This window comes from Curcuma longa, chromosome 1, assembly GCF_044706935.1.
Source record: "Curcuma longa cultivar G26 ecotype Majalengka, Jawa Barat chromosome 1, ITB_CL_G26_1.1, whole genome shotgun sequence".
Taxonomy (NCBI): Eukaryota; Viridiplantae; Streptophyta; class Magnoliopsida; order Zingiberales; family Zingiberaceae; genus Curcuma; species Curcuma longa.
In genome coordinates, this window is record NC_133861.1 from 10,655,106 (window position 1) to 10,671,341 (window position 16,236).

At 36.0% G+C, this 16,236-nt stretch overlaps 2 protein-coding genes across 3 annotated transcripts; one reads left to right on the forward strand and one right to left on the reverse strand.

Moving 5' to 3' along the window:
* Positions 1-1,625: 1,625 nt before the first annotated feature.
* On the reverse strand, positions 1,626-7,888 carry LOC141846114 (U-box domain-containing protein 5-like). Of its 2 annotated transcripts, XM_074734106.1 has the most exons (6): positions 7,652-7,888; positions 5,929-6,003; positions 5,266-5,451; positions 4,389-4,496; positions 2,686-3,974; positions 1,626-2,530 (listed from the first exon to the last, which is right to left on the reverse strand). In XM_074734106.1, exons 2-6 carry the CDS (start codon positions 5,983-5,985, stop codon positions 1,768-1,770), a joined length of 2,403 nt encoding a protein of 800 aa, XP_074590207.1. In that variant the 5' UTR covers positions 5,986-6,003; positions 7,652-7,888; the 3' UTR covers positions 1,626-1,767. The 2 variants fall into 2 exon arrangements, with proteins under 2 accessions (XP_074590207.1, XP_074590215.1); XM_074734114.1 differs by lacking the exon at positions 5,266-5,451.
* Positions 7,889-13,901: 6,013 nt separating this feature from the next.
* Positions 13,902-15,021, forward strand: LOC141843334 (protein RADIALIS-like 3). The gene is made up of 2 exons (XM_074731413.1): positions 13,902-14,244; positions 15,000-15,021. The coding sequence occupies exons 1-2, from the start codon at positions 13,973-13,975 to the stop codon at positions 15,019-15,021; spliced, it is 294 nt and encodes a 97-aa protein (XP_074587514.1). The 5' UTR covers positions 13,902-13,972.
* The last annotated feature ends 1,215 nt before the right edge of the window (positions 15,022-16,236 follow it).

Below are 16,236 nucleotides of genomic sequence, written 5' to 3' on the forward strand. Positions count from 1 at the left end.
AGAATGGAGTTTCTTTAGCAGATAAATAACAAATCAAGCTTCAAATTATATGTTAGTACTCCTGATATAAATTTAATATTTTTCATAAACATAACGAAAGTCATGTATGATTGATTTGACAGCTTAAAAAATAGAAATAAAAAATATTTATGAATGATATTCTTAAATTTCCTTACCAAAAAAAAGAAAAAATATGATTTTAATCAAAGTTAAGAACTCTTCTCTTTCTTCTTCTTCTTCTACATTGTCATTTTTCATTGATACTAACTTTGGCACTCTGGTACCATTCTCACCTGTTGAAGTGCATTTCAAGTTTTCATCATCCTCTCCCTGAGCTCCGTTCCATTAGTAAATCGCACACGATCGTTCGTTGATTAGTGGCTTGACCATCTACGATATTTAACCGAAACAATTTTAATACAGATTTTGATAGATTTTATCTGTAATACTTTCCTCAACATACTAATTGATCCTGCAATCTTTTAAATTCATTTCCATTTACGTATAAAAGCCTAAACCTATTCCCTCTCTCTATTCTCCTTCACTTAATTATTTGCGACCTGTTCTCCTCCTTCCAAGTAGCAGGTTACCTCGGGCGCTGGAGATCGGATTTGCCCCCACCCAAGGCTCCTCTTCTTCTCCCTACTCCAAAACGTTGTCGCCCAATCTGGCACCCCACTCGAGTATGCGGTCGCAGCCGTGGAGCGTGGCATTGAGGTCACGGGTGCGGAAGCAGGCTTCACGTACGTGGGAGTGGGCGAGGCAGACGGGTCTGCGGAGAGAGGCAAAGGCATTGGCAATTCAAGGTGGAGGAAGCGAAGGTGGTAGAGTGGGTGACGGCGACGGAGGCTTGGTTGCTATTCCGCCTAGAAATCTAGAATAGCTGTTGTTTTCCACTATTCTTTGTGCCGGGAATCGAAGCTGGATTTTTGGTGCACCGGGATGCGTCGAATGTGAGGAAGATTGAGGAACGTTTTAGTTCTTTTCTTCGATTTCTGTTTTGACTTCATCTTCTGGACTACTGGAGGAGAGCGAGCGAGAATAGCATCAACTCCTTTCACTCTGCTGCTGTGTAGATTTCTTTATCAATTCGGTGAGTCCCCTCATTTGTTTTTCCTTTTTATTCTTGGAAAAAAATCGCCTCTTTAATTTTTTCTCTTGTTTTTGCAAATGGAAAGTCAGTGAGCATGTCTAAGAAATCCAAATAACCACATGTACGTATCCCGATTCATCCACTCATCTCTCGTACAGACAAAACTGCTATACACATTTGCTAGAAATCAAACAAAAATGCCTTGTAGCAACTCAAACAAGCTTCAATCAACAATCATAAAAAATAGAGCAACATGTAACCGGACATCCTTGAGCAGTTTTAGGGTGCCAAACAGCTTTAGCATGTATCCTCAATATATAGGAGTTACCAATTCAGTATTTACATACACTACACGAATATATTCAACACTGGAATAAGCTAATCAGGATCTTCAAATGGAGAATACCATCCTGCCATTGGAGAATCCATGGCACATCGACTAGGTGAACATGGAACCAACAGCATAAATTGTTGTATGTTTACCAAAAACCTTGTACATTCATGTAAAGAGAGAAAAGTTCGAGAATACATGTGGACGAGTACAGCATCCCAAATATGTATTCCAGAAAAAAAAACATCAGCTTTACACGCTTCGTAATTTAATCAATGCATATCTGTCAACTAGATCAGACCTAAGGAATATGTACAGAAACCATATACATCCTTGCAAATAGTTAACAAGGAGTCAATGGTCTTTGTTTTGAGAAGAATCTTAGTTTTCTTCTTAAGAAACCATCTGGTTTGGAAAACAACTGTCTGCTTGAAGAAGGGACAGATAGGATTTCTGCTGGTTCAGATTTAGATTCAGGATTGAGATAGAAACGATCATCTTGCCTGATATTTCGCAGATGATGGAGCAGCCTCATTGATATCTCCTTGCTATTGGAATTTCCATTAACAGAGATTTCAACTAAAGCAGGAACCACGCCCTCGTCCATGACTAGTAGAGAATTCTCAAAACTACGAGAACAAATAGAATAGAGGATGGCAACTGCATATTCTTGTTCCTTGTTGATGCCGGTACTGAGAACTTCTGCAATAGAAGCAAGACAGGCATTTGATTTTGCTACCAATTGGGCACCCTCTTTGTCATTACTAATGTTCTCAATGAGCTTTAAGCACAGACATACAAGTTTTCCATCCATCAAAAAAGTAGCCAATTTTGATAAGCATCCAGAGGTTAGAATGTGGGATTTTATGTCCTTCTCATCTGATAATTCAAGAAGGATTTTCAAAGACAGCTCATGAGACTCAGCATGCTCAGAGTCTAAAAGATTGATAATGGAAGTCACTAAGCCAGATGCCACCATCATCGATCTATAACTTGGATACTGAATCAGTTTCTCGAGTAGCATTAAAGCTTCTGCATTTAGCTCAAAATTCAGAAAAGAAATCAACAACCATGATACATCCTCAGTCAAGAATGAGAGGTCAACCCTGCACAAGCATTGAAGTGAAACTCTGCATCACTATACAGTGTTAACTGAAACAAAATGGCATTGCAGATAGAGTTGAGATAGAGAGCATGAAGTAGCAAGATGTATATCTTCATGGAGGAAAAGAAATACAACATAAGGGTAAAGGAATACCACCTATTGGCACCCAGGAAAGCAAGAAACAATTGAGTTCCACTTTTGATTCCATATGCATTGCCTGCTTCAAGTTCATTCTTCATCATGCTAATTAATGCTTCCACAAAACCATTCTCAAGCATAGCATGAGAAATCTCCTCATCGGTTTCCAAAAGGGCTTTCATATTCTCCACTGCTCTCCCTTGGACATCTGTTGGGAGTTCCATGAGTTTACAGAAGAACCTCAGGAACATCTGATGATCAAAGTTGGAAAATGACTGATATTGTTGATAATCATCACTCCATGGGAACAAGCAACTGTGATTGATCTTCAACTTCTCAGTGATATTAACATGGGATGAATTTGAGCAGTTGCTAACGCTAGACAATGAGACTAATGACACAGCACTGTGATCATTCTGAAGAAAATAGCTCCCGGTATTCCCATCTAAAAGTGCTGCAGAAACATCTTTCAGGCTTGATATTGAATAATTAATTGCCGCTTCCCAGCAATGATAATCTGCAGGACTGTAGCCAGAGCATGGCCCTACAACATTAATGCTATTTTTCTTCAGCCAGTTGGTAATTAGTTCCTGTAGACAAGAATTTGGCACCATAGAAAAATTCTCCAGCTTCCTTTGAGTCTTTGGACATGTATCATGCCCATCATGAAACCACTTCTCTATGTACATCCTTTCGTAGGTTTGTCCAGAAGCTATAACTACAGGATCATACATTAGCCTTAATGAAATAGGACATAAGAATTCCTCAGGTAGTACTGAAGCTTGACATCCAACATTTGCAGCATCACCTGTATCAGTAGGCTCACCATTGTTTTCTGAACTACTAACATGTTTAACAGAGTCTGTTCTTGAGAATTTTTCTGTTGGTAGAGTAGGTTGCCATCCAACAATTGAAGCATCACCTGGATCACTAGGATCACCATTGTTTACTGAACTACTAAAGTTTCCATCCGAGTCTGCACGTGTTTTCAAAATTTTACTATTATCCCGGCCAACATTCTTCCCATACTTATTCAGAAGGTAGAGAAAATAATTCACAATCTTCGCTTTTTTAGAATCAGACTCATTCAAACTATCTAACAGCTTTCTCAAGGATCTTTTCTCTATTAAAATGGCCTTGGGAGATGTCATATTCAATCTTGATGCCGCAAGCTGAAAAGTTTTGATCTCTAAATCCTCACTGAAGTTTGTCTGGCGCAGCAGATCTAGCAAAGCTCTGCCAGCTTCTTCTTCTTGAGAGTCCATGATAAACTTAGCAAGTCTAAGATAGTCAACGACTTCAGCAATCTGTAGGTCAGATAGGATTATCAGATCATTCGAAACTATTTATCTCAAAAACTTGCTAAATTGATGCATATTATGGTTATAAGAATACAAGAGTTTCTAATTTCCAAAAAGGACAACTAGATAGGTTGAAATATAGTTGCATGAGACTCCTATACTATCCTAAGTTTTCAGTATGCCTATGGATTTGAATTAATTGGACGTAATCAAATGAGACAAAAGTAATAAGCTAATATTATACGAATGTGAATTGCATAATGGGGATGTGGATATACATCTGGAAATGGCTAGCAAACATCTCATCATGAGAATATATACATATCGAAATGGCTAGCAGACATCTCATCATGAGAACGTCCAGATGCTAATTAATTATGCAAAAATGTCAAACTATGAGTACCATTGAACCTGACTAACCTTAGATTCTAATGGTGGAGGAACCATGTCTTGCATTTGAGATAAACTATGAATTAGTGAGCTCCTTATCCTTTCACATCTAGATAAAGTTGCTTCCCCTGTTATTGCCTGAAAATTTTGTAAATGTTTAAAAGTAAGGAAAAAATATCAAATAGTTTAGAATATAGTTAAAAAGAAAAAGATGATATATATGAAAAATTAGGAAGAAATAAATATGAATAACAAATTTAATTTATTGAACTTAAAATAGTAAACATTTAGCTTTGTTTAGGAAAACTACCATACTTATAATCTAGCTCTTTTAGCAGAAAATGTAAACAAACAAACATATAAGATCGTGCAAAGCTTTCTTGGAAATAGGTGAATCCTTGTTCTTGCATAAAGCTAAATGGAGGAATAGGATTCATGTCGCTGACTTTAAATAGTCTGGACAAACATGGCTGGAGGAATCCTTTGTTCTTTTTTTTTTCTCGTAGGTACCTTATTTGAATCCCGTGCATAGATGTGATTTTGTATCTTGGTAATTTAACATTGTAATACATAGCACAAGTACTTAAGTTATGACCCATTCCCTAACTAACTGCATAATGTTGAAGTATCTTAAGTCCATATTGAAATATTCTTATGCACGTGTTGTTCAGTATCACGAATTTTTTTAATTTGAGAGAGAAATGAGGGCCAAGGTCTTATCCATAGGTAGAAAGAGTAGAAATGTAGAATCTCATACGGAGCTGGTAGCAGGAAAATAATTCAATTATTTCATACTCCAAAGGGAACATCTCTCAATATAATAAGTACCACTAGTTCTAGCACAATTATCTATTTGGGAAGTTAATGTTGACGTCAGCATTAAAGTTTTAAGAGAGAAAAAAAATACCAAATAGAGTTTGCTGGACTCAGCACAATACTGAAGAAGTAGCTGGGCTTTCTCAATTTGATTGTTTAAAGAGCATAACACTTGTATCCCAGAGTTATATCCTGGTCGAGTAGATTCTATTGCAGGCAGAAGCAAATGGATTTTGTGTAGGATCTTTGTGAGCTCCAAACAGATTGAACAGTGGGCCTGAAATATAAACAAAAAATTCCAGGGGTTGGCGTTCAACAATTCTAGACTTTTAAAAAAATCTACCGTGCAGTAGCATGTAGGCTGCTATCGTCTGTAGATGAACCAAAACAAGTAGGACAATAATTATATGTCTCCCTGAAACCTCTTCCATAAAGAATTGAAATGTCTACTTAACCAGATAACCAACTCTATTTTATAATGGTCTTCAACAACTAACTCCGATCTGACTAAAATATCAAATACATCAAACATGGTAACATGCTAGAATGTTAACACACCCAACATAAATATCACATTTCCAGTTATGTTAAGAATATTTCCAAGAAGTTAAGGATCGAATCTCTAAATTTCCACGGAACAAAGAGTTGATAAAAGTCATAAACTTATTTCTGAACATTGAGAGAAAAAATTCAAGGTTTAATAGTTGATGAGAGTTAAATGCTCCAATATCAGAACAAAAAAATGCATGTTCACCTTAAATTCAGCATGCTTTTGTGGATCCTTCACAATTTGAGGCACATCTTTCCCCATCCAAGATCCAGTACCAGTCTGATATGAAAACAAGATGAGATTTTTTGCTTAAAAAAGGAAGGAAAGGCTCTAAACTACAAAGGAAGTTTATTAAATAAAACGCATAGTATCTCTTTTCTCAGTGTAATTTGTTTATTAAACAGCTCGAATATAGAAATTTGATTCCTCAGGAAAATTGACAAGGCAACATAAGTATTGCATCAAGACTCCTAGTACGAAGTAGAATAGCCTGATTTGATCGAAGATTTTGCTAAGATCACATCACCCATTGGAAGTGGAAAGACGTGCCAAGGAAATTAAAGATGCTGTATTACAAAATCCTGGCACAACCATAGGTAGAGAAGTCGTAAGAAATTCCCTAGATTTTTACAAAGTGATGCTCTCCTTGAAAATGTGGTGATCAAATGAAAAATAAAGAGTTTGAAACCCATCCAATTTATCATGTGTGATGAAAAGGACAAAGTATCTAAGTAGAATGAGATTCCTTAAGGCTAAAGAAACATGAAAAAGTTAGTGAAACTAAGATTCTCAAACATTAAATTAGCACATAATGTTACGAAAACAAAATCTCTATTCCATCCTGATGGTATATTTTAGGGCACTCACGTTCTTAATTGATCAATTCATATTAGAAAATCTCAGTTATATCTTATCCAGTAACAAGCTTCTGGAATGTGCAAGGAGAGGCGAGATGAAATGCTAGCATACTCCCAAAAAATAGATGATTTGGATCGTCTTTGCATGAGAAGTTGCTTACACTCTCTCTCACCAAGTGGAGGATTTCTCTCATGAAGGAATGATAGATGGATCATAGCTTTGGAATTTTTTTTCACATGTAGCTTATAAACTCTAATTCATTTGTGTGCTCGAGGAATTTGTTTCTACTTCTACCACACTACACATTCAACACTGGTCACACATGTTGCCATATCTAATTATCAGGCTATCAGAGGAAGAAAAATCGAGTATGCCACTATCAGAAGCATTGGAATGTGACCTATACTTGTCACATCTTCAACAACCAGGTTATCTGGGGAGCAAAGGGTTGATTTATGCCGCTATCAAAAACATTGGAATGTGACCACTACTTTTCTTTGTGGTACCACAATTCGTCTTCATTCCACAGAAGGTTGAGAGTAAAGAAGATCATGAATGTCGTATTATATCCACTAGAGGAACTCCAGGGATCACAAAAGATTAAAGATAGTTCTCAATTAACTGGTTCTTAATTACTTATACACAGAAAGAAACCTTTCATGTAAAACAAACAAATCCATTCTCCTTCAATAACCCATCCATTGATCTCAAGTTGCTATTTTAATTCGATAGTTATTAGATATTCCCTTTTTCAAAAAAACAAAACAAAAGTTTCAATAGCTACTTTTCCACGCTTATCTGCCAATAATTTTTATTATATATTTTGCTTAAACATCAATAAGTTTCACGAGCATGATTACCCTAGACAAAATTAGCATAAATAGAAACGACTAAAACCAGGTAAAACTTGATCCTGCAGATATCGGGGGCACATAGAGACTCATCTAGCAATAACAAAATAGAGCATAGAGCAATCAAACAGAAATCTCAAAGTAACGACAAAATCCCCTTTCATCCGATCAACAAGAGAACAAAACGACACAGAGAGCGCTACTGAGGAATAGCATACCTCGTCCTTCAGCACTTAAAACCCTCCAAAGTTAATTCTTTTGACGGCGGAATCCTGCTACTCCATGGAAAATCGCATCCAAGGGATTCGATCAGGATTCCAGTCAGGATCGGAAGCGCCCGAGCAATAATTAACCTAAGGAGATGGAAGGAGCGAGAGATACCGAGGGAGAAGACGTCCACGAGACGAATCGCAGGCAAAGCAGGGGGGCCGGGAAGGAGGAGGAGAAGAAGACGACAGGTGTGGAAAGCGGGAGAGGCTGCTAGTCTTCGTTGGCAGGCGATGCAAGTGGGCCAGAAGTAAACACGTCGAAAATAAATTTTCCAGGGAGAAAAGGTCCCAAATACCGAAACCCAGTGAACAACCGAATTAAGAAACATGCACGTGCCGGTGACATTCTCGGACTTGACTCTGCCTTCGGTTACGGACGGTCAAAATACATCAACCGTTCAAATATTATTAGTATCAGACTTTTAAAAGTACAATACCATTCATTACTCGCAGACTGGGACCAAAGACCAAATTGTTGACTTACCTGTGTGGACGAGATTACGAGAGGAGCGAGTTTTGTATTTACAGTTATTCCATATTTCGATTCCTCCAATTTATCGTTATTGCTCTGATGCTCAACAATCTTTTTTTTCTATTTTTTTTTCATTTCCCATTTTTTTTTCATTTTATTTTTACGATCATGTATCTTATGTGTGTGAAAGAGACTATTATTCAATGATGTTAGAAAATTGATGATGAATCAGTTATTAAATTCATGCTTTAGAAAAATTTAATCGACCATCTCCTTTTTGGAATCAAGCAGTTTCAGAGTGGAAGATACTTTAATCAGAATAATAATAATAATAATAAATGGTCCCATTTAAAAATATTATCCCATTAAAAAAGGGGGTCTCATTCTTACAAAACGCCTCTAGTGGTGTTCACTTTCTTTCTTTTCTCTTTCTCCATTTTTCTTCCGTTCATCCGTCAACGCAACTTTTCTGCCATCGACCCATAACTTTTCTGCTACGTTCTCTCATTTATGGATGGATTTTCTCTCTCCTCTCTGAGGGCAACATTCGGTTAAAATCCAATGGATCTAATAAAATGGAATTAATTGTTTTTTAATAAATACAACTGATTGAAACTTGTCATTAAGATCGAATAAAAATTTATTAATATTGAATCATCTGTACTACATCCGTTAATTTTTAATTTTACTATACTTTTCTTCTGCAAAAAGATGAAATGTCATCTTAATAGCCTCACACAATCCACTTTACAATTCATAAATTTGAATCAACTAATCATAACAATTTAATTAAATTTTAAATTTTATAATCGAGATTGAACTAAATAAATCAAAATAATTTAGATTTAAAAATAAATAAAATTTTAAATTAATCAAACTGATTTTCTAAATTAAATTAATTCAATAAATTATGTTGATTTAATTTGATGTTATTGATCCCTATGCTCTCCTTCAAAAAAAAAAAGTCTCATTATGCATGGTATATGATGCAATGATAAATAATAAGATGGACTCCCATATAATAAGATTCTCATATCTCATATATCTTCGATGCTTAAATCACTCGTGGTGTAGGACTGTCTATTAGAAATGAAAATTTTTTATAAGATCAATTAATCTCATCATTTTCAAAATTAAAAAATTAAATATCTAAATTATAAAAAAAAATCGCATTCTGACCCTCAAATGTTTCAAGTCGACGTCATCTTTCTAATTTTCTCATTTTCCAAACTATCTTTTAAATAAAGATAGGAATGGGGGAAAAAATGTAAATAGGATGAGACAGGTGAAGTGTACTATCAGCTTTTCAATTTTCTCCTTGATCACTTCATCTTTGGTGTAGGAATGGACAAGGCACGGACTTGTGCATTATTTTTTTCATTTCCGTCTCCTTGTATTCTTTAATTTAAAGCACACCCACCCTGAGTGTCTTTGAATATATTAAATATTTCAAAGTAAAACGTGAGTTATTTTCTGTTCGTCAGAAGGATTTTTGCTAAATATAAACAAATTCGAAGGCATGCGGCGAGGAAAAACGTGAGGGAGTTCTTTTTATACAATTACACCAATTAATTAATGTTGATCCGACTAGTTAGCTTGTTCGAAGTAGAGTAATTTCCAGTTTGATATACAATTTAATCAATTTGTTTAAGTAAACGGGTGACAACTTTTCGATTCTATTGCGGTCCAGTTTTTAATCAATTCCTAACTCCTGAAATAAATGAAGCACCACTACAAGCCTAAATTGCCTTCGACTAAATGTTTATTTAAATCAGATCTGATTAAAAAAATGTTTTTTTTTGAAAGTTCAGAAATCACTCAAAGTCCAAAAGTCACCGCAAACTCTGGTTTATCGTCTGAAATCAATCTATAGTCCGTCAAGCATACCAAACCTGATCCACAAGTGGAGCATCATGTCTTCTTGTACATACGGCTTTGTATCATTTTCCCGAGAGACGATTTGATGTAGTGAAATGGACTTCGTCCACTTTTTCTGCAGAAGAAATGGACTTCGTCCACAGTTTGACGCACTTAATGTCTGATGACGATTTGTAGCTGTGAAACACAATTTCAATTTTTGTTTAAAAAAAAAAAGAAGCAAAAACAGTAGTTAGCATAAATTTTCTACTCCACTTTTGATTTCTCTAGAAGATTGAAGTATAAAGCAACCTTTTGGCATTACAAAAACAATAAGATACAGAGACTTGTTACCTAAGTCAATTTGCATCTCACCTAATTTAAGTGCTTCACTCTTTCTCATTAAAGCAACAGAATGTTAATCTTTGGTTAGTGAGAAATAGAAAATTGAAAATGAAAATAAACATATTGTAAAAGAAACCATGAGTTATGCATGGGCTCAAGCTCTTTGATGGGCTTGGATTACTCTGGTCTTATGTGTATAATCTGCTATTACATCACAGTCATGTAATGTACATTTAGGACCTATTTAGTGCATTGAAACGCTGGAAAAAAGGTTTATAGATGGATGAATTTTTAAAGTTTCTCATCCTCCCTACTAATAGTTACTCGAATATTTACAAATGATAAAAATAAATAAATAAAAGGTCCCTCTAATCTACCTAAATTGAGCTAGCACTAGATCTTTCGTACAAACCCTTAGGTGACTAAGCTAACAAGGCAAAACAAATCAAGTAGTCTAAAGGAAGCCAAATTGGACAAATGGGTTGGGCAAGCCAGGTGGGCCAATCGGGCAGGATGGGTCGAGTGGTTGGAGCTGATCAAGTAGCAACTAGAGTTGAGTAAGTCAAGTTAGCTAGGCAATCCAAACGAGCCGTATGGGTCAAGGGGTCATGATAAGCTGGTCGGATCAAGTGGTCCAGATAAGTCAAATAGATCAAGCATATCCAACAATTTAAAGAGGCTAAATATATGTCATTCATTCTTTTTTTTTTTTCTCCATCCCTTCATTGCTTTGCTAGCTTCTTTTCCTAAACAAAATGCTTCCTAACAATGGAGAAATAGTCTCTTATTTACACACACACACACACACAAGGTGCAGTAGTAAGGATTGATGTTAAAACAAGAAGAGAGAAACAAAGATAAGGATGAACCAGTTTATTTGGAACTTATCAGTATAAATTGACCGAAGCAATCGAGTGGATCAAAAAAATCAGGGAAAAGTTTTTTCATATCGAGTCTAAATCATGATGATTCTCGCTTCTTATCTCAACCAGCATCCCTATAAAAACATATGTCCTAACAAAAGGAATATTAGAACGGATGGACAGTGTTTATTCAGAGTAAATCAAACTCCAACTTTCTCCACAATTATTGTCCTTCGGGCCTATCCGAATTTTCTTATCTTTACCACAGATTTAATATCTACATGTACAGCTTTGCTCAAATTTCTCCAACTTTTCAAGTGCCTTAGCTATCTTATCGTCTCATCAATTTAGAATCTTAACTTTTGTTTAGTAATCACATAAAAGTTATCTCAACACAATATTACATCAGTACAAAAACATGCGTTTGGAAAAGCACCTACAACTGATTCCATAAACAAGCACCTGAAAGTTTGGTAGTTTAATGAAACAGGGAAAAGTGATAGTAAAATTCCTTTGTTATTAACAGAGAGATTACAGATTGATTATATCAACCATGCAGATAGGTCTTAAATGTGGCATTCAGACATATGAAAAGAAAGCAGCTTAGAACTGAGCAAAAGACTTGATACCTGAAAGTTATGCTCCATTGAAGTGGACAATGGAACCTGCCAATCTGGAATACATTCCGTGAGGACCATCTAATAGCCTCCAACCAAAGTATCTCATGTGGAAGTCGTAGCTACAACTTTTTTCAATCTGAGTACTTTTCATGGATTGGAACCTGCGTATAGTAGGAAAGGTGACTGCTTTGGTTCCCTTGCATCCTTCGCTTAGAAATTCTTAGTTGCACAAGAAACTATGGAGGAGGTACTGGCAGAGTAGGAAAAAAATATATGGATCATAGTACTAAGTCAATCATGAACAAACAATACTGTGAAATGCAACACCAGTTATAATGTGAATGATATTAGCATCTTAAGGTCACTTGCTACGACAATCTACATCAAAGATTGGCAAGCTTGGATGCACAGTTTTGAGTAGTTTCCGTGAACTATTTGTGAAAGTGAAAACAGAGCTTCGCTGCTCACTGCTCCATGTTCACGTGCTTGATATTTGCCATTCCTGAAGTCATTCAATTGATGCATTATCAATTGGGAAAGGAGTAGAGTTGAGAACAATAGGTATTGAATAGTAGTTATTCCACATACTGTTTCCAGATGGGATGAAAATTATTTGCCAACTGAATATATTGCTGCTTCTTTTGTCGATGTTATTTACTTTGGTTGTGTGGAATTCTGAAGAATTTCAAGCATGTTCAAGAAGGTCCAACAACTTTGTCTTGTGACAACAATTCAACAATTTCAATTTCGAAGGATCCAATTCTTCGTAGAAAAACAAAGCATATTCGAATTTAATATTTTTCTTAAAGGAGCTCGTGAATAAAAGTGTTGTTCATGTTGAATATTACAAGACCAATAAACAAAAAATTGATATCTTCACTAAATCATTTGGAGGATCTATTTTTAAAAAAATATACAGTAAGCTTAGGAATGAATAGTAAGTTTGGTTTAGAAGTCTAAATTAAATTGTATGTTTCAAAGCCTAAATCAAATTGTATTGTTGGAACTCAAAATTAAATTACTTTGGTCTTTATCATATAAAGTTTGATTGAATTATACAATGACTAATTAAGTTATCATTATGAATGAAATTATCTAGTACATGCATTTGTTTAGAAAAATATAATAGTATGTTTAATGTAGGAAGAATCAAATTGTTTTTGAACTTCTTTTGTCATAGTTATATAAGCCAAATTGTAGCATGAAAAAGATATTAAGAGAAAAAGTTAAATTTCTTCCTTAATTATATTTCTCCTCTAAATTATTACACTCCTCTTCCATCCCCAAATATTATATCTTATTCCCCTTCAGTGAGTAGAAGATAATAATAAGCCAGGACTGCATGATTATCCATCAGACTGCGTGCATACCAAAATCTTAATAAAAAGTTAAATGAAGGCGGCAACAGATTTGGAGACAAAAGAGCATAAAAATGAATTTCACATTATCAAAGCTGACTTCTTTATGATAAGATTCGGATTGCCTTATGCCTTATCTAAGAAGATATTGTGAGTGAGAAAGAAAAAACCAACAGCTAACAAAGGAGTGGTAAATGGAAAGATGTGATATATCTGTAGTAATCAAAAGGAAGTGATAAAAGGAGATAGGTATCCATCAGAGTTGTTGAGGCCAAAAGTTCCCCATTTTTACAGCAAATCATTTTCAATCAGTAAAACCACACAAAAAACCCCATAGAATCTACAGTTCATAATCATGATAATGAGATATACATAGAAAACATCTTATGCAAGATAAGGAACAAAAAAAAAAAACCAAGACAATCCTTATAAATTATCCCTCAGACTTCAATTCCATGTCCCCCCTTACAAAGAGTAATTTGGTTCTTGTTGTCTGTTCGTGGCTTCATTTTGTGATCTTGAAGCAAACTAGTTGGATATTACAACTGCTTTTCCCATACATTATTCTGCAATTGCTTCCACATCTGCGCCACTACCTCCCTCTCCTTTCTTTATAATATGCCTCTCCAACCTTTGCTCCCCATATCAATCCATCTTCAAGCAAAGAAGAATAATCAACATCTTACCACCTGCTTCTTCCTTCTACTTATTTCTTCTTCTCTTCTTTCATTCTCCATTAACCTTGAGTTTTTATAATGGCATCAGAATCACTCTCCCGAAGCTTGGGTTCTTTCTGGACCCCAAAGCAAAACAAGCTCTTTGAGCGAGCTCTAGCAGTGTATGACAAGGACACACCAGACCGCTGGCAGAATGTAGCTAGGGCTGTTGGAGGAAAAACAGCTGAGGAAGTGAAGAAACACTATGAACTACTAGTGGAGGACCTCAGACACATTGAGTCAGGCCTGGTACCATATCCCAGCTATAAGGCATCTGGCAATAGGGGAAATGGATCTAATGAGGAGCAAAGGTAGACAAACTTATTCCAGTTCTCTCATCATTGTTTCTTCAATCATCCATCTCTTAATTTTGCACTAAAATGATAGGACTGAAGAACAACTAACCATTACTTAAGTCGTATCATATTTCCTATCACACATTTCCTGTCCTCTTTTCTCATTCAATTTTTCCTGTTTCTGTGGGGCAAAGATAACCATTTCTTTTTGCTTCACGACCAACATGCATTAATGTATCTAAACCAAAACTATGGAGGTAATAATTACTAGTTAGTGCTTTCTGGTGGTTAGATGTAAGAACAAATCATATCTTTTACATTTCTTTTTCTACGAGATACAGAGAGTGGTGCTATTGCCAGCTCATAACTAAAGCTGAATATGATGAATAGTTGTTTTCCGTATAACATGGTAAAATGAGAAACAAACTGCATATTATGCTTTTAGGCTTTCCTCGGCTTTTTCCCTAGATCAAACCAGCAAGAATTCAGATTTCCAATTGTAACCGATCCTTTCCAATGCACCAAGCCAATGGTTAATACAAACTTCTAAAATCAATTTTTATTTCAGTCATCCACCACTTTTAAGAAACTAAGCTCAGACTCAAATGATTCATTTCAAATCTGGGCAATTCATCATCCATTCTTCTTTAGTTTAGTTATCTTATATTGCAGTTCAGTTAAATCTGAAATGGCCCTCCAGATAATTCGAATAACTATCATTTGAACATTTCAGAATAAGTTACAATTGGTTTTAGCTAATAATTTTGCAGGCTCAGGTATTTAAAGCTCTAATAAGGCAGGGAAATCATGCTCATGCAATATGGAAATTCTAGAAGAGAATGCAACGACTTGAATTGTTTGGTCTAGCATCCATAAAATGTTTATTCTCATTTACTATCTAAGAAACAACTTGAACACAGCTTGTGAAATTGTCGAATCGACGTAACTACTCCTTGGTAACTTAAATACTGTATAACTGCTTTGTCATTAATTAGTCAGAAATACTATGCTCTTGTAATTAATGAAGCCTTTGTTAGGTAGAGCTCGATCCTTCCAGTATTGTATCCATCGGGAATTCAGGATCTATTAACATATCATATTGTACAAACTGGGTTATAAAAGTGCGTGAAACTGAGGCAGAACCAATATCAAAATTTAAGCACTACAAATACTCTAGATTAAATTGGCAAGAAACAAATTAAAGACGATATGGACAAGCCTCCCATTTGCTTTGAGATCCCTGTTGTAAAACCTCATTGCGACCAACTCCAGTAACTTTTTTGTTAGACAAAACGGAGGAACCCAAAAATATCATTTCATCTCCTGTTACTTGATACACAACTTCGCGAGTCTGATTATAGTGAATCTAATGGCTTCTGCATCCTTAACCATGGCATTTACTTCAAACCCATCCCTTAAAGAAGAGAAATTTTTTCTTATAAGAATCATCAATCCCAAAACTTCGTCACTTTTGTAGTTTCAGGATGATTAGTGGCATTTGATAGATCCTTTTTCTCGATCAGATCAGGCATGAGCACAAAGGCACTGATTATATAAAAATGACTAAAAAGGAGTAACTAATATGAAGAACTCTATCTCTTGTCAGTTTAGAAGAAATGTATTAGGAAGGAAGCATGACCTTGGTACCTGTAACTCGTGTTATCTTTCTCGCTACCAGTTTAGCCAGCCGGCGGCTGCAGCACCATGTTGGCCTTGGTACATGTATTCAACAGGAGATGACTGTGCTTCCATACAAAGTACTGGATGCTCCAACGTCCACGTAAGCAACGTCAACTGCGTGTCCGGACACGGGACACGGCATCGACATCGGCGGCCTCGGGAAGGGCAACACGTACGCAAGCGACGGTATCCAACGTCAGCGTGAAGGACGTGAGCTTGGCGGCAGCACCACGACGGGAGTGAGGATCAAGACGTGGTAGGGCGGTCCGGAATGGGTCAAGAGCGTGAGCTTCGGGAATGTGCAGGTGTCGCAGGTGCAATCGCCCA

Excerpts from the sequence above, each read along its gene's own strand:
- LOC141843334 (XM_074731413.1), top strand. The coding sequence starts at position 13,973 with ATGGCATCAGAATCACTCTCCCGAAGCTTGGGTTCTTTCTGGACCCCA. Across the intron at positions 14,245-14,999 it reads GGATCTAATGAGGAGCAAAG|GCTCAGGTATTTAAAGCTCT; the intron begins GTAGACAAACTT and ends ATAATTTTGCAG.
- LOC141846114 (XM_074734106.1), bottom strand. The coding sequence starts at position 5,985 with ATGGGGAAAGATGTGCCTCAAATTGTGAAGGATCCACAAAAGCATGCT. Across the intron at positions 5,452-5,928 it reads AAAAGCATGCTGAATTTAAG|GCCCACTGTTCAATCTGTTT; the intron begins GTGAACATGCAT and ends TTTATATTTCAG. Across the intron at positions 3,975-4,388 it reads CTCCACCATTAGAATCTAAG|ATTGCTGAAGTCGTTGACTA; the intron begins GTTAGTCAGGTT and ends TCTGACCTACAG.